Below are 18933 nucleotides of genomic sequence, written 5' to 3'. Positions count from 1 at the left end.
CCAAAATTGCTGAAAGTAGTAGAGTTACTGGCTAACAAGAAAGATGATCCACAAGTTCTGTTGTTGTATGAACTAGATGGTTTCCATTCCAGGTTAGTTTTAACTGAGCTAAATTAATACCTGTGTGTAAACCCAGTTCTGTGTTGGTCTTCTGCAAAGGCTTATCCATGCAAGCAACAGCCCTGAAAAAGCTCTGTAGCTGGTCTGAAATATGTCACTCTTCTAATGTGCCACAGCTCTGAGGTGTGTCATATGAATCATAGAAAGTGGTGGCTAGCAGAGGATCTCAGCCGACCACAGTTCTCACAATTTGGAGAAATTCTCTGCATCAGTAACGCAGAGGGGGGTTTTGATTCAAATAAAGCCCAATCCCAGTAATTATCCTCGTTTCTTTTTTTTTTTTTAATTGTATGCCAGAATCTTCTAATGAATTTTGTTTTGTCTCTACAAAGAGCATGTGAAGGTTGAATTTTATCAGAGCATTATTTATTTATTTGTTTTAAAGCAGGTATAAACTAGTTCTTACTGATAATAGTATGGTTCCATTCTGGTGCATTTCAGTGGCCCACTTTCCTCACTTTTTTGGTGCCAATCCTTTTTGCTAGAAATTATACACTGGCAGATGTTTTGCACAGCATGCTATTCAGTAGATGTAAAAGGTGGCCAATTTCCATCATAGATAATTTTTGTCTTGTGTTGGCACTATAGTTCATGGGGTTATTATGATTTTATTAGCAAGACTTACAGACACAGTGCATCTGTCTGTTATTCTGAATAATTAAAGGTGCCTTTTCTTGAATCTGAAGAATTATTTGCTAATGGACACTTGTGTTGAAGTTTGTGTTTTGTGTTTTCAACAACCTAGGGAAGAAATGAAATCTCTCCAGGAGGCCTTTCAGAAGCAGCTTAATGAGGCAGCTGAGAAAGCAGAAAAGCAGCAGGCTACTGTGAGTTATTCCCTGTCCCTCTTTCATTATTTTTGTTTGTTTCTTCTGTCTTTTTTTCGTCCTTCTGCCTTGAGAATATGTCATTAGCTCAAATAACTTTACATGTAAAAAACTTGTATTTCAAGTATGTGTCAGTGCTCTACAAGCTTCAGAAGGAACTGAAAAAAGTTTGTATGTTCAAAAGTGCTAAGATACCTGTCTTCACTAATTTCTGTGAGATATACACTTTTGGAGACTTGGGCCTAAATCGTTTCCCTGATGAGGTTGTCATTATGGACCCTCATGTCTCATTCCATACCAATGTACACTGTCATACATCCATTGACTTGTTTTGAATCACTACCAATTTTCAGCAACAAAATAGCAGAATGTCCGATTTTGACCATAGTAGGCCTAATTATCACTGTAGGGAGGTATTAAATCCTGTTAAGATTTCATGCTTTAATGAAATTTTGTTTCTAGATAAATTACACAGTTGGTTGGATTTCTGTGTAGCACTGTAATGTTGTGGGGCATAAATAGCCATATTTTGCTGCTGCAGGGAAAAAAAAAAAGAGGAGAATCGAGTTTTCTGTGTAATTCTAAGATGTAAAAAGGAAATGTTTCTTCTGTTGGTTAGAACTCCTGTACCACTGAGTGTAAGTTGACTAGATAATCTGCAGAGGTCCTTTCAAACCTCCAGTGTTCTGTAGTTCTAAATCTGGACTTGAAAACAGCTGCTAGAAGGGTTTGTAGATCTACTTTGTTTTGTATTGGATAATTACTTGTTTATTTAGTAAAACTTTGATATCTTCCAGGCTCACAAAACAAGGGTTCCTCCAAGACAGAGTTTTAAAAGTAATTACTAAATTTAGCAAATATTTACAAATGCCTTATTTTGTATGAATGTGATTTGTATGTAGATTTATGCCCTTGGTGAACAAGATGTGAGACTGTATGTTTTACATGCTACCTTCTAATTAGAAACAGCGTCGGTTTTGAACTACAGTATTCCTTTTGCAGGTTTCCTTCAATTAACATGGTGTTTGAAAACATTTTTTTTCCCCTTTGTTGCTCAGAAGCTTGAAGATAACTGTTTTACCTGTTCTTGTGTCCCCCATAACATATACTCAGTGAGTTTTTGGTATTTGTAATTTTGTCTAGAGAACAAATCCCCCCTCTTTTGTTCTTGAGGGGAAAAAACAAGTAAACTGAATGCTGTACTGAGCTTGAAAAGGATAACTTGATTTTGGGGTCTTTCTCAATAGCCAGGGCAGCATATGTCCAGGAAAAAAAAAAAAAAATCTGCTCTAGTTTCTCTTGTTTTAAGATGGTTTTATATTGAGGAAAGATATGTAGTCCCAAAATAAGAAAAATGATAATGTAGTTGTCTGCTAAGTACTCAGAACATGCTTGTCGGAAGTTGTCTTTTTTCAGGTGCATGGACACATTCCCACTAGCTTCATTAGCATGATGAATTCTAGTCCTACAGGTTAAAGGTGGAAAACATATTTTGTTATTTAATCTCTGTATTAGATTTTGATATTCAAGACTAATTCAGCTGTGGGTTAAATAAATCTCAGATGTAGTGAATGGATTATTGGCTCTGCTGTTCTTTGTGATATAGTGGGGTTTTTTAACTTGAACAGCAGTGCCTTGTGTAAATTCAGTCCATGCCCTAGCACTGGGCAAGAGCACAAGATTTGTTCCACACAAGTCAAACAAAATCTACTGTTAACTGTAAGCAAAAATATTACCTAGTGCAGAAGCCAGGAAAAACCCCTCTGAGTTTATAACAGAACTTGACTTGGAGTGTTGTCAGGTAGTCAGAGAAACTGAGTTCTTGAGCTGTATTCTAAAACTTGCCAATAATAGAATATTAAATTTGCCACTGATTTTAAGGAAAGCAGAACTGTGTCCTTGGTTTGTGACATTTATTTCTTTATGCCTCAGGGTACAATGTACATAATGAAGCTCAACAATACATTGAGACTGAACGAATATTCAAAAAGTGTTTCAGGATCCTCAGATGAAAGCTGCAATAGAAATGGAAATAAATATTATTACCGTCACACAGGGTTATTTTACACCTGGTTTCTCCATGTGTTTCATGGTTTTCTGAATGCAATATGAATGCTATGAAGGAAGGTCTTGGTACTTTGAGGCAAGCCTAGCTAGAGGACGAGAGCTTGAATTTAATTCTAATTTAATGAATTGTGAATCTTGTTTCTAATCCAGTTCAAGCAGATTTTATTCTACAAGATTTGGTGAAGTAAATCTTGATTTTCATCAGAGTAAATAAGAATAGAATTACATTTCTCAAAGCCAAATGAATAAAACACTGGAGGGGGGTTGGAAACACATATTTCTTTACTGCACTTGCCAAGGAGACATAGTACAATGCTTACTGTATGTTAATTGGCTCTATATATTCAACAGGGAACACCTGCCTGAGGGAGTTCTTTGTTAGGTAAATGCAAAAGTGCAAGTAAGAATTTACAAGAATTAGCCAAATAACATGAAAAATAACCTGAAAAGTAACCTGGAAGGTATTCAGGGACTCTGACCAAATGAAAAGAACAAAGGAGATGCCACAGCAATACGTTACACTTCGCATCTGTGTCATGTGCAATGTATGGCAAGACTCTCCACTATCAGTTGCACAAATGACTCATCAGAAACGATGTTATCAACATTATTGTGCATGCTTATCCATTTATTTTTTTGGCCCTTTAAGACTAGAGAAGCCAAGGGACAGCTAAAAATTGCTGTTCTGAGGATGTGCTGAAGTGTTGGTGGGTACAGTCTCTCAGCAAGCAGTCAGGGGAGCTGCTGCTAGCTAGTAACAACTTGATGAGGGTAGAAGCAGCAACTCAGGCTGGAAACAAAAAGCAGGTGTAAAGACATTACTGTCCTTTACTGACCTGCAGGCCCTTAGCAGGAGTGAGCACTCCATTTCTGCGTTCTCTACTGCATCGATAGCACTAACATATGAAGAACAGCAGCAGTTCGTCTTGGGACAGGTCTTTTGTAGAAAATATATGGCAGACCTCAGATAAATGTATGCCTTTTGTTTCAGCTCTTCTATCTAGGATAGTAAAATGTGCAGAGGAATACTAGTTATGATAAGGACGGCTTAAATGGTAGATGTAAATAAGTCTTATGTTGCAAAGTTCAAGGTCAAATACAGCCTTCCAGAAAGCCTTGGGTTGTGAGGGAGCTTCTCTACAGACTGTTTCACACTAGAACTGTAGATTATTTGTATATCAAAAAGCATTTCTTAAATAGATAAAGCTTGTTAGTCAGAAGGACTATGCTGTGTTGATTTATACAACACATATATAAAATGTGTAAGACACAATGCCAAATAGCCTGTTATCCTCTTTAACAATTGATAAAGGTTGACAGAGCTTTTTATTCTACATTCAATATCAAATACCTAAGCAGGTTATAATAGGTTGTTATGTAGTGGAAAAATTTATTAATGTCAAACTCTATCTCTAAATATGAAGTGGAACCACTTCTTCCAGAAACAGGATTAGAGACCATGGACTAATTTTCACTTTTGTTAACAAAAAGGCAGAGGGCAAATGATGCATGTAACTTGAAAGTGTTTTTTTTCCAGTGAATTTCAATAAATAGGGTAAGTAGTGATTCTGTATCTCTGCATTAGGTTAACAAGCTCTTAGAGATTTTTGGAGAAGGGCTCTTCACTTGACTGTACTTCATGCTAGCTGCTTGTATCTTAAGAAATAGTTATATTTCTGGGAAGTGACCTCAAGGTTTGCAAAGTTGTTTCCCATGAACTGCAGTTAATGAACTTTATAAAAGAGCTGGATAGCTCTTGATGAGAGAAAATAAAGAATGAAACAGGGAAATAATAAAAAATAGTTTGGCTGGGTAGAGTAAGCTTAATCTGCCTTTTACTTTTTGTTCCTGTTGGTATTTTATACCATGCTAACAATTTTTAAAAAGACGTGGTGATGGAATTGTTTGACAATACAATTAAGTACTGTCTGTCAAAATAAAGGAGAAACTATGTCTGTGTAAATTTCTTTTTCCCAGTTGCTCAGTGTTCACTATAAAAAATGAGAATTAAGCAACACATTATGTATGACTTGTAAAAATAAACAATAAACAGTATGGTTATTTTTAAACCAGTAGGGTTTTCGTAGTAATACAAGACTAACAGAATATGGGGAATTTAATTCAGAGATACCCACCACCAAGCAAGAATTTTAAGAAATGTCAAAAACTCATGCTTCCTGTATTTTTAATAAAAAGATCAGATGTTTGTTTCACTTCAGAAATATTTGTTTCCTTTAGTAACAGCCCTTATAACAGGTCCAAAAGTCATAAAGGTCTCTTTGACAAAAATCTGTTCTGTAAACTAAAATGTAATTTACAGCTTAAAAGTTATGTTAATCTAAGAAATCCTAGTAGGTAAAAATATATTTAGCTTTGCTTTTAAAAGTATTTAACACTTGGTAGAACGCCTTTCCCCAAAGGAAAGAATATTTCCTATGTTTTAGGTGATAGCCTCACCAGTTCTCTCTGGCTTTTGGAGTCAATTCCTACACTATAACTTGAAAATTAGACTGTGAAAATTAATATTGATTATGTTAGGATTTCCAGATATTGCCAAAATAGTTAGGTGTTAATGAATGTATTCCAATCCCATCTTAATTGCTCATGTCTTAGTCCTGAGCAAGATACAAGAAGTCTGGAGGTAAGCAAATAAGTATGCAGCTGAGCTTTGACTGTGTGGTAATGATGTTACATTGGTATTCTTCCATCCTTCATCTGTAGTGAATAACTAACTATTGTCTGACTCTTAGAATTAGATCACTGCCATCTGCTAAAGCATTCTGTATTTCAATGGGGGAAAATTTAATTTGAACATTTCAAGGTCACAAACTGCTGTGAGTAAAGGCCACTGGATGGAAGCTGTTGCCTTTAATAAACATAATGAGCTCTGAAACACACAAAGCTCTGAGTACCTTGGATGTCTGTCTCCAGGAGACAGAAGCAGCGTCCTTGCTTAATATTGCAAAGTTCAGGCTTAGAACAATATATTTTCATTATGTATTTTCATAATTACAGCTAGATAGTAATTAAAGGCAGCCAACATGTGGAAAGAGGTGAATGTCAAGAAGAAAGAGTTGGGCAGAAAGGAGGGAGAGATGTAGAGTTTCTTAGTTGCAGTTTTTCAGTTTCTGTGTCTTTCAATTTAGAGCTGGGTGTAAATGTCCATTCTTGTTTATTGTGCTATAAGAATTTGGTGACTGAAAGTAGACTTTCTACGTCTCTTCTAGAAAATGGTCTTATGCCTTGTCCTTGGGACTGACGAAAAGCATAATGCAAATGGTCTGATACAGACTGATCTGCCTTAAAGCATGAAATTATAGACATAGATGCACTTAAATGGGTAGATAGGGTTATCTTTATATTAGTTCCAGTAGCCAAGCCATATAAATGCCTGCTGTGTAGCTCTCTATAGCTGTACTTTATGACTAAGTGGTTCTTCAGTTAAAGATTTAGTAGAAGAGCTTTAAAAATGCTGTTATAATTTGAAAGCAAAAATGGATGACTTCTTAACTAATATGGGTATTTTTTTAAAAAGGGATGTAAAAAAATCTTTTTTTAATTATTGAGATAAGCTAAACCAGTAAGTTTGCACTATTTAAGGTGTCCATATCAATGCTATCAGATGCATATGTATCTGAATAATAATTAACAAAAATTACTGGTTTAACTAACATAGATTGCTGGTTAAATACTGTGTTGTCTTATCTCTCTGATACTTACCAGCTATGTATAGAGAGCACACAGATAATAATTTTGGTACCATATCTCTTTATTTCATATATATTCAGATTTAGAAGTGAAGGTCTTTGAAGGAATATTAATATTCTCTTGAGAGTTAGGACTAAGAAAGGGAACACTGTTTAATGGAGGTTGGTATATTATTTCTGTCAGCATTCAATGGTAGCTGGTAAATCTTCTGAACAGCTGAAAAACCAAAGCCCACCATGTGAATGGCTATTTTAGGTATTTCCCCATTAATCCTGATCTCATGTTTTGCTGTGACCTTTATTTTCTGTTGTGCAAAATCTTCATATGTATTATACAGTATACGTGGACTAAACTTCAGTATTTGTGGATGTGATGGCTAGAAAAGTGTTAAGTATGTTAATCTTCTGTTAAAACATCACCCTTGGTGGTAGCTGGATGTGGAGTTAGTATTTCCACAACCAAACCACTTAGACAAGTTTTGGTTGAGTTTGCAAAAGAAGTTACCTTTATGCATGTCAGGTAGCATTAGTCTCATGGACCCCCTCTCTCCTTTTCTCTCTCAAGTGATGATAGTGTTCCCTGACTTCTCTTTTGATACAGATGAGAGTGATGTCAAGTCTAGTGATGCTTTTTAAATTACTGACATCTGTCTACTTGAGTGTGGACATGATTCTAAGAACAGCTGCCATATCGTGCGGATTCAATGTAATTTTTTATCTGCATGACATCCAAACCATTAATCTCTAGGTCAATGTCTCTATAATCTAAATATGTTTCCTTACAGAGGTTTTGTTTTTCTTAACAAGTCTGCTGCAGTGTCAGAACTGTAGTTTCCCAAAAACGTAGGTAGACTTTTGTATCAATGGAGGAGAGAACATGGCATGGAGCGTTGGGTATATAGGGATGAGTATTTTGCTAATGAGGGTATTCAAGAGCATCCTCCTTCTGAGTGAAAGGAATGTGTTCTTTTAATATGTTATAATTGCATTCTCCTTTCTCCTGTTATATTCCATAAACCAGGAGGAAAGCTCAGTCCTAAAAGAAATTTAGAATTATTTCTAAAAACGATCTTTTAAACTGTGTTTAATTAAATTCAATCTTAAAATTAACATTGGAATTTCTATTTTCCAAGGCAATTAATTTAATTAAATAGGAACTAAAGACCAGATTTGAATGTTTTCCCATATAATTAATACACTTTATTTCACAGGTGAGTCTGATCAGAATCAAGGCGTTTATCTCATTAGGACCAGTACTGTAGCATTCAAATCAAATAACTGTTAGAAATCTGCTATGATAGATGTTGTGTTTTTAGAAGGTAAAAAAATTTTTAGATCATAATTAACAGTTAATATCATTGTAAAAATCCTTAGTTCACTGAAGGTCACGTTGGACTTCATTGCAAAAAATAAACACTATCTACTGGTGCAAAAGTAAAGTAAGCTTATTGATGTACAGGGATTTTCTTTTCTTGTTTATAACTTTTCTAGTAAATAGCATGCTAAATGTTTGTAGATTTACAAGAAACCTAACTGTGGCCTATACCAATTTGGTATATAAGCAGAAGGGGGGTTTTGGGGTTTTTTTTTTGGTCTCTTTTCCAAACCTGTGAGTAGAGTAGAAAAACAATTAATGGTTAAACTGATGTTTAGGTACATTTCAACAACTCACACTTAACATTTCTTTAAACTTGTAGATTAACTTTTTGAAGACTGAAATGGAAAGGAAGAGCAAAATGATCCGTGACCTCCAAAACGAGGTAAGAGGAGCATTTGATTGTCATCTCAATTCAGAGTTTACACTGAAAGAAGTTACGGTTTGATTTCATATTTAAAACACATAATGTTGTAGTACAAAGATAAAGCTCCAGTGAAATAGTCTAAACTCAAAAGCAAACAAAAATGATGGTGTGCATTTAGAAATAGTGTTTTATTGAATGCAACTGTTGACTCCTTCCTACTGGAGCATAGGTTTGTAGTACACTTCAAACTTTTACTGTACTTGTGAGTTCTGCTTTTTCAGAAAGGAACACTTAATTCAATTCTACAGATTATTGATACATAGTGAAATTTTATCTACAGTGTTATTACTTGCTTTCAAAATAAACAGCAAGAGGAGGAGGAGGAGAAAGGAAATACAGTCTCAGAGTTAAGATTCTTCATAAAATTTAAAGAAAACACATTACTAAAATGTTAAGCATTATACATCATGAATATTAATCCGAGGTTGATCCCAAAATCCCAGAAGAAACATAAAGTGTGGGGGGTGTTTTTTGGTATTAAACTGAATTTATTTTGAAATTTGCTCTTGGAATAGAAAGTTAAAACATTTCAGCAGCATAATATTTTTTTCCTCCTTATCTTTTTCTCCCAAAACAATTTGTCTAAATCAGGATATAGTTTCCCTGTCTACTGCTTCATTTTACAAAGAACTTTGCCCTTGAAAATATTTTATTCAGATAATCTCTTGTTCTTTAACCAGCCAGGCTTCTTGTCTTTGTCTGTTCTGTTCAATTCTTACATTTTGCTCTTCTATACTATTCTGAGTTTGATGTGTATGAAAAATTGATCTCCTGAAAGCACTTATTTAAACAATGATGTCTGATGCCTTTGGTCTATGAGTGTGTGTGTGTATATATATATATGGTCAATCTGAAAAATGTGCACGTTACTTTTTAACTTGCAAAGGAAATACTGTCCATTTCAGTTGCTCACATTATTTAAGCCACGTTCTCAGTTGTTTTCATCTACAGTCACAACCGCCTTGCTTTCTTTTCCCACCTGTGATCACTGGATGCTTTGCAGTTGAGCCTATTAATTCTAATAAATCGTATCTGTCTGATCCTATTGACCAGTCGTAAAAAATCCTCTTATTGCACTCAAATAATTCATTAGTCAACATTCAAACCATCAGACAGTTAATGATTTTCTTAGATAGGTCAGCAGACCTCTGAAACTTTTAGGTGTTTATATCACATTTTATAAAATCTGCTTTGAAAGGAATCTTTGTTTTTGGCACCAAAAGTATTTGTTTCTCAATTTAGAGATGACGTGATTCAGCAACATTTTATTCCCTGATACCCTGCTGTCTGGGTAAACTGGAAGTACTGATGTTGCAGACATTTTAGGCCTATCATGGGGTCTTTCAGAGAAACATCTAATTTGCGTACCTACAGTTTTATGTTTCCAATTGTGTGTCAGTCTGTAGTGACTAAACATCTCCATCACTACACAAAATGAATGGGCAATTAAAAATGCTCAACATTCCTTTGATTCAAAATGTGATGTGTTGTCTTGGATAGCCACAGATATACCAATTCACGCATATTTTACATCTGTGTGTCTCTCTTCCTCTTAGAAAGATTTCAGGTGAAATTCTGGGGTACCAGAGATCAGTGACAGTACATCACAAATGAATTCAGGCCAGTGGCAAACCTCAGGAGTCGCCAGGATCTGGTGGTGGATGGCACTCTGGGTCTGACGTAGTAGTGTGACTTCGCATATCTTTTGAAGTACAAGAACATAAGAAATGCTCACTGGTCCATCAGGCTCAGTATGTCTGTGACAGTGGCAACAGCAAGCGCTGTCAGGGCAGAGCTTGTGAGCCTGCCTCACTTCCCAGAACATCTGCAATCACTGGGTTTGGGATCTCAGAAGATCTATCCCTGTCTATTCCCTGTAGCGTATGTTTATGAACCTGCTGTCCATTAATTTATGTAAATCCACTTTTCATGTTCGATACCTTCACATCTTCTTATACTGTCAAATTTCCTCTTACTTCACTGTTTATGTTTAACTTCTTTTTTTTTTTTTTTTTTAATGTCCTTTCCTATTCTCATCCCTTGAGCAAGTTTTTCTAAATTCTGAGTTGTTCCTTGTGTAGCCTTCTTGGCTTTATAGAGTCATTCAAGGTTTTAGGGGCTTCTAATACAGCATTTTTTTAACAGCTTCTAGGCAGTTTGTATCTTTCTTGGTCATTTGACTGTTCCTTTCAGAATTTATTATTTGCCTTATTTATACATAGTACTCTTTCATAAGATTGGATGTCTGTGTGCTGGATTTGTGTGTGTTTTGCTGTCCTGCACAGTAGTACCTGTTACTGCACTTTGTTAGCAGTTGCAAACAGTCTCCCGTTAGTTTCTTTTCAGCTCAGCCCAAAGAGACCCTTGAGAACAAACCAGAACAGTGTCTTTTCTCGGGGGCTGCAGGACTGACTGCAGTCATTTACCATGTAACTTCTTTCAGTCACGTTGCAAATGTCTGATGCTAAATGAGACTTCAGACTGGTTGGGGTTCTCTGTGCTATATGAAGAATGAAAAAGATTATGATTTCTCTTTAATGTCTTGGCAAATCCTTAGCAAACAGATAAATGCACAGAGGAAAAGTATAAAAGTATAAAAAAAGTATAAACTTTTTTAATGTGAAAAGCTATAAAATTTTACGTACAAAGTAAAAATGTAAATTGAGAGGCTGACATTTATAAGATCATAAATGTTTAAGGAGTACTTCTGATATGTATCTCCACTATTCTGCCACACCTGGTTGTGATTTTGTATGAGTTTTTAGGGAAGTACTTTGACTACAAAAGAGCAGAAAAGATGAATAGCGGTTTTGTGAGTCACTGAGTGAACAGTTTCTAGAGACCTGTATTTGAGGCATCTGTGATTGAGGCTTCTCAAAATGCAAAAAAGAAATAGCATATTGAAAAATGATAATTAACCTTAGAGGTAGAGCAATGATTAAACTAGAGATACTGGTTTAGATGGGAAGTAGAACACATCAAGCAAATAAAACAGATTTCCAGTTTCCTGAGGCCTTCAGTTCTAGACCAGCTCACCTGCTTCTCTTTCCTCCTCCATATATCCAAATTACGTAGGATTTAACTATCATTTAGATGTTCCTGGGATTATTAAAAAAGATCTTTCTGATTTGTATTACTCCTCTCTTTCAGGTCATAAAATTGAAAAATGGGGGGGAAGTTTTTACTGAGGAGAAGAAAAAAGCTACATTCTTCTCTAGGGAAATAGCAAAAGAATGTCTAGATGCTCTAAATGGAACTACAGAGCCTTCCAGTACTTTCTACAAATGTTTCAAACTTGATGTGGGAGTAAAATAAATCTTCCAGAAGCAGTATAATAACAAATATATAATGAAGAGAAAGAGAATACAAAAAGGACATCAGTTGTAGAAAAAGTATAATAAAGATTTGGTCTTGTAGCTTTTCAAAATTGCTTGAGAAGTGATAAAGGCCTGTTTCCCCCCCACCCCCTGCACCCACCCAAATGCTCCCTTCCCCAAGATACAAGGGTTTTGCACACCTATATATTTAAGAGCAGCAGTTATATGTAGCTAAAAAACAACAACAACAAAAATGGGAAAAATTTTGATGCAAGTACTTGACAGTGCTTGCATGCAGCTGATGTATCTGCTATTCTTTATTACTATCTTATCCAAACACATTCAGATTGATAGATACTAGAAACATCTGCACAAGTGATCTGCTTTTTGTTTGTTTCTAATTTAATCAAGCTAACTGAAATATTTCCTTTTTTTTATGTTGTCAAACTTACAAGATCGCAGAATGTGATGTTCCAAGATGTTCCAAGAGCTGTAGGAAAAGATTGTGGGCAGTTTATTTTACACTTAATTTAGGAGGAAACACAGAATAATACTTGTGATTAAAGAAGCAGTATGGTCCTAGTGTGCCCTGGAAATCAGAAGCTCAGCATTCTGTTCTTGGCTCAGTCATCTAAACTGGCCTTGAGAAAAATTTGATTTGAGAGTATTGCTTAGTCCTTCTGTGCATCAACTACTGTGTGGAAAAGGAACCAATAGCTGTACCTACCTAACTGCTTTCAATTAAACTCCTATACCTAGGTTTGTGAGCTCCCTAAAAATAAGTCCACTAATACAGATTTACTGGAATTTCAGTAACTGTTTTTGAGGGTTTCGATAAGGACTTCATATTTTGACAAAGATTTGACTGAATTTAAATGGTATGATTTTGAGGAAACATTATGTTTTCTGGGTCCTGGCTCCAGTCACTGAATATACAGTATGCTTTAAAAAACCTTATTTGTAAGATTGGATATGCTATATATTTAAGTAATTGATGGCATTTTATATGTATTTTTTAGAAGTGCTATCTGCATACAGATATATAGAGACATAATGAAAATAGAATTCCTTTCATAGCTACTTTTGCCCTTTCAAATATTGCATTCACCCTCAGTTTGTATTGGCAAATTGTGAATTTTGCAATCTCAGGCTCTTCTATGGCTGTAAAAATAATTCCCTATTTAGTTCTGTTCTTTGAGCGAGTGCCCTACTGCCATTCAACTTTGCAATTTGGAGATAGGAATAGACAAAAACAGCGTTCCAACTGAATGCAGCAGCTGTGATGTGGCGTGTGAGGAGAGGACATTGTACAGAAAGGCAATTATCAGGCTATTCAGGCTTTGGGAAGAAACAGTTAACAACAAAAATAGTCCCCGGTGTGGAGGAAAAAAGCGCCAGATAGAGCACATAGGGATTATATGTCGAAAAATCTGTCTTTTTTAGATGTCTCCAAGTGCTTCCTGCAATACCAGAAAAAAATCTGTCAGACTTCCAGCTGTAACATCATGTGGATTGTAATAATGTAGTCTAATAAAGGATTGATGTGTAAATAGATAAGCTCTTATTCTGAGAAATTTGTATTATTGACAAAGAAACCAAGAGGTGTGGAAATTCAGAAGCACTGGTGGAGCTGACAAACTTGGCAAGAACGTAGAGTAAAATAGAATATGTATAAAATACTTTGAAAATTTTCACTTTTGGAGACGGCCTGTTACATAGTGAGCAGCTCACTTCTGTTGTGTCAGTCATATATAATTTGTGGAAAATTATGACAGAACTGCCCTAAAAATGAAGCTGAAGCGGGATGCTGTGTTAACCCTTGTTTAGATCAGAAAAATCATGGGTCTTAACAATTGTTATTTGGCATTCAGAACTGATCATTTTGGGTGCACGGCTAAATATGCATATGCATAATGGATTAATTTCTTCAGTGAATGTCTTTTCTGCATTGATGTGTATTGTGCATTTTGTTAGATTGTCATTCATTTCCTACTGGTACACCTATAAAAGCCATCTTCAATTAAAGGTAAGTGTCCTAGTTGATGTACACGTACATGCAATTTCCTTGAGATAAATGAGTCAGAAAGTTTCCCTAAGAGTTAATAAATGGTGTACATTCTCTACTGAAAGGTAGTGAAGTATTATTCAGCTTTGTCACATGGATGTTATAGTTGCCTCACATTAGACTTACAAGCGTATATAAAAAAAAGTTTCCCATTATTTAAACTGTTTAAATACATTTGGTTAGATATAAGAAATTACTCTGTCTTATCATGTTATCTTTGGGCAAAGTGTTTTACAATATCTCTGTGTATACCTACATTAAGGTATGTTAATGTCTTTACAGATTTACAATAATCCCCTGTATTTATAAAGTTGATTCAGTGGTTTATATCAGGCAGTATATTTTTTTGCTGTTTAGGCTGTGGCAGAATTTTGAAAAACATGAATTACATAAAAGATGTATAGCAGTAGAGGCAATACAGAGTAAACCAGGAGTGGAAAATGAATTTGACTGTAGCTCTCAGTAATATGTGTTCTTTTTGCTAAGAAGCACAGTTTTAAATAACTACCTTGTAAACAATACTTTTGCTCTATTCATGTATAAATTGTGGTTATAGCTTTAGTGTTGAGTAAATCATCCTAAACCAGAATTTTCTCCAATCTCTCTGCGCCTAGCTGCACTAATAAAAGGTAAAGTCACAGCAGTTTAAAGTCTCACCTGATCTATTGGGAATTTCATGCCCTGCAGGGTGAATTCAATCGAATTGCATTGAATTATGGTGGGGAACAAAAACAACAAGAAACCTCCCTTAGCGAAGCAGAAATGAAATTTTAAGGCTTTGAGACTGTACGCTGATACTATTCTATAAAGGAGGACATTGTAGTTCTTCACTCTCCATACTCTGCAGATAAAAGTAACTTTCTTCCGAAGTATAAAAGCCTGTCCCCCTGAGAAGAAAATTAGGTGAAGTCCTGTTGCCTTTTTGGGTACTGCATTAGTTTTACAATTCAGGAAACATCGATGAGTGTCAGAGACAAGGGCACTGCCCAGGGAAAGGTGGATGAGCAGGAAGAGTGCAGGAACAGCTTCAGATACTGTGTTCTGCCGAAGGGCTTTGAATTCAGTAGTGTTTCTTGATTGATTACACCTTCTTTTGAGGTAAAATAAAGATCTATTTTTAAAAATAATTTACTTAGAATTGTTCTATGAGGCTTTTTACTGAATATAAGGAAAAGGTGGAAATGCAGTTTAATCAGTTGAAAATGGCTCTTAGGGGACAGTATATGAGATCATACAGAAAACAAATCCTACTGCATCAAGATTGTCAGTGAGATATATTTACAGTGATATGGTAGCAACTGAACTGAATGTTAGAATAAGCTTTTGTTTTTAAAAGTTTTGTTTTCCTGACCTTGTAGACCCAAGAGCGTAGGACACATTTTCTCAGTTGCTGTTTAGTGATAATCAGAATCAGAGCATCAGTTAAGGGAATATAATGGAACGGCTATGTCTGGACCCTCTCCCCTAGGGACTGCATGCTTTTGGATTCTTCATGCATTTTTTACATCCAGAGCTAGGGTTTAAAGATTCACAGCCATGAACAACTAGGAAGTGAAGGAGGTGTTCAAATAAGAATGCTTAGGTAAAATGTATACTTACGAATAAGATTAAAAATTAAATATATACCTATTAGGGCTCTCTCTTCCTCCTGTACTTAGCCACAATGTTTAGAAAACTGTCTATTTGGATTTTGCCGGTATTCTTTGTCTGTCATCTTTTCAATTAATTGCAGTGCTGAAAATCATAGCAGTGTTCTTTTGTAGTCTTGCTGAAGCCATTCTGATGTCTTTAGTCAGTTTTCCCATGCTGCCCAGAACACTTTATTAAATTCTTATTTATAACATCCTCTTCCATTAAGTCCAAAATTCCAGAATGGGTCCGAATTCTTTATTCTTCTTACTCATCTAGTCTCAAATCTGTCTAATAGGCTTTTTATCCCTGAAGCTTAGTCTTTTTTCAATTGTCAATTCCAGCAAAATGTCATCCGCAGAGAGAAGAAAGAGTAATTTCCAGTCAATGCCTTCATTCCTATCATAGGAGATTGCTGCTAGTAATTAGTGCTCCTTGATAGTGATGCTACATAATGTGGTAGTGTCTAAGGTAAACTTCTGTAAAGTTTTCAAAGATTAGATTGCACAAGTCTTTGTGATAAGGAAGGTGCTAGAGTTCTCTGATGATCCATTTTGTCTTATTTTTATGCAAGTATAACCAGTATGTTTGAAACTAAGGGTTAAGAATAGAAAGCCCTAGTAGCTCCTTTACTACATCTTGTTTCAAAAAGGCAGCAAAACATGATGTATAAAACATGAAGATTATCTTGAATAGTAAAGTTTAAAAGAGCTGTGTTCTGTTCTTCACACACACAACTCTCAATGACGTCTGTTGCAGCTTCACCAGACAACATGGGCAGCATAAAACCTAATTAAAATCTTTGATCTTTGAACTTCCGCAGAGAGTTTTGTGAATCTTAGCGTTATCTGAACCAGTGTTTGCCAGCATTACAGATCTCAAGGGCAGGGTGGCTCAGAGCCAAGCTCCAGACAACTTCAAGCATAGATAAAATTTTATATTTAATGTAAAACTTTCCCTGAAGCTAGTGTAGATTTTGCCAAAGAGGAAAAGACGACTGCTGATCTTATTTATTCATGTTATGAAGACAAGTGGAAGATGTTTCTTTTAGTACCAAGATGTTAAAATTACCTAGTGGAAAGACCACTTAAAAGGAGTAACAGTGGTATATGTGGTAAAAAATTATGAATGAAAATTGATTTTAACCTTTGATGAAATAATAAAAGAGCATTTAATAATCAGATGTCCATGGTTCATACAGAAAAAGAAGGCAAGCTGTTGATTTCATCATTACAAATAGTGCTATCAATTACTGATGTTTGTCACTTCGGATGGAATAAGAGGCATCACGCTTGGAGAGCTCTGAGTCATCCGTGTTCAGTATCAGAGTATTCTTTGCCTCTGGAAACACCACACAGTTCTTAATAGCATAAGAATTTATAAAGGTATACGTGACATAAAAATACACTTGGCTTATTAGTTTAAAAAGTTGCTTGATGAAGTTATGTCCCACCTGGAATGCTCCCATCCTGGGCTGAGAGCTCTCCAGAGACTACGAAGCTCAGACTACTAGATTAGTTGGCAGGGACATGGTTCTAATAGTTGTAACTAGATTTCCATGAAAGTCAATAAGAATTTAGAGAACAAAGACTGGCAAACCCCAAATTGATCATATTATGGTACACCATACAAAACTTCCATTGATTTCAAGGGAGAAGGCTTGGAGTGTTTGCGTTTTCTTTAGGGTCATACTGAATACAGATGTTTGTTTGCTAAGTTCACTGGGAGCATAAAGTGATTTTTAAAAATAGTTTTTGCTATTCAGAAATTTAAATTAAACTAGACTGCTGTTTTTTACTTCTTAATTTTAATCAAGAAGAGGTGTAGCTGGAAAATGTCAACTTTATATGGTGAAGTATTTTTTGACTGAGGGTTGATAGCCTGTGACTTTATAAAGATTATAGTCCTCTCCTGAGACTCATTATCCTCTAGATGTAACTTGATCAAACTAAATACAGTATTTGGAATGATAATTCCAATTACATATGGCTATTCAAAGAGGATAAAAAGATAACCATAAAAAATACTTCACTGGAATTCATGTTGGAATTACTCTGGAAAAAAAGCCTCACATAAAATTCCTACGTTTTGGTCATGTTACTACCTGAGCTAAGGTGTCTGTACAAGCTGTTCAGCTGTTATGTGACCCTACCCCATTGTTCTAAAAGAAGCAGAAGCACATGAAACTGTTTTTTCTTGACAGTGAAAAGAAATGGTTCTCACCTGATTTGCATCTATTTCAGCCTGAAATCCTGGAGTATTTTCAAGTGCAGGCATTGTTGTTCCTGCAAAAAAATTCAGCAGGCTTAGGAGGGATGTTTAAATTTGTTCAACTCATATACTTATGTATCACTTCTCCTAATTAATATCTCAGCTTTGCTAGAGAATTGCTTGCCTTAAAAAAAAAAAAAAAAAAAATGTTAAAACATTGTGCAATGCAGTGGGAACAAAACACTCTGAAATTTGACTGGTCTCTTCCTATAAAATCACTGCAGCAATTTGCTATATATTACTCTAGTGATAGGAAATAGTTCACCCTCAGTGTCCACTCAATGTCATACTGAGTCTTAAATATAGAAAATGTGCTATTCTGGGCCAAAATTGCCAATTTTCTGTGATCCATAAACATTTTAAATGATTTAGTTTTGGAATCTTTTCTCCCACACTCTGTTTTGAACACTGTTCAACCATATTTGGGGCTGCAGATGTTATTGGAGAGGAAATATTAAATAGATCAATCGACTTGTCACTAATTTAGGCATAATAACTTGAGTGAGTTGCATTGATTTTATTTAGTTGTCATTTAAGTACTGTATTGATCTTAAGAAATCTGGTTTTATAGCTCTGCTATAATTTAAAAATACAGTTTTCATTAGACTGCCTGGAAATGCTTTGCCATATCTGTCCCAGTAATTTTGCCCATTTGTCAAGCTTACCTATAAAAGCCCTCCCATGGAACAAATCTGTTTTTCTGAATTTGATTTCACAATTTTTACAACTGAAAATCTTGAAAATAAGAACCACAATAATGCTTGTATTCCTCCCTTTTTTTTAACAATTTCTGTCTTATAAACAATTTAAAACATGCAGAGGTTAATAGATGTGGAAATGTTTCTTAAGTGAAATTATCAAGGTTTAATCAAGCAGGTGCTGCTTAAAGTATTCTGGAAGGTGTTGTCTTATCTCAGTTTTGTGAATAAGGATCTGAGTAGTACTTCATCAAAGAGCTACATGAATTCATGAAAGGTCTGCATAGATTAAAAAAAAAATTGTAAATATGTCAGATTCATATGGTTCATCCACAAGCTGTGCTGTCTTTTGATGTTTTGTGATCACTTTCTTTCAAATGTAAAATTGTTATTTTTTTTCAGACTATAAATGTAATCCTGTACGTATCAG

The 18933-nt window shown here is 35.3% G+C and overlaps 1 protein-coding gene across 1 annotated transcript in view; it reads left to right on the top strand.

The window, feature by feature from the left end:
• LUZP2 (leucine zipper protein 2) overlaps positions 1 to 18933 on the top strand; it is a 197485-nt gene that overhangs the window by 90576 nt on the left and 87976 nt on the right. Inside the window, exons 4-5 of the mRNA XM_074884575.1 lie at positions 866 to 947; positions 8419 to 8481. Coding sequence (XP_074740676.1) covers positions 866 to 947; positions 8419 to 8481 — 145 coding nt within the window. The remainder of the gene's footprint in view (positions 1 to 865; positions 948 to 8418; positions 8482 to 18933) is intronic.

Source organism: Strix uralensis, chromosome 15 (assembly GCF_047716275.1).
Source record: "Strix uralensis isolate ZFMK-TIS-50842 chromosome 15, bStrUra1, whole genome shotgun sequence".
Taxonomy (NCBI): Eukaryota; Metazoa; Chordata; class Aves; order Strigiformes; family Strigidae; genus Strix; species Strix uralensis.
This window is presented reverse-complemented; position numbering and strand designations above follow the sequence as displayed.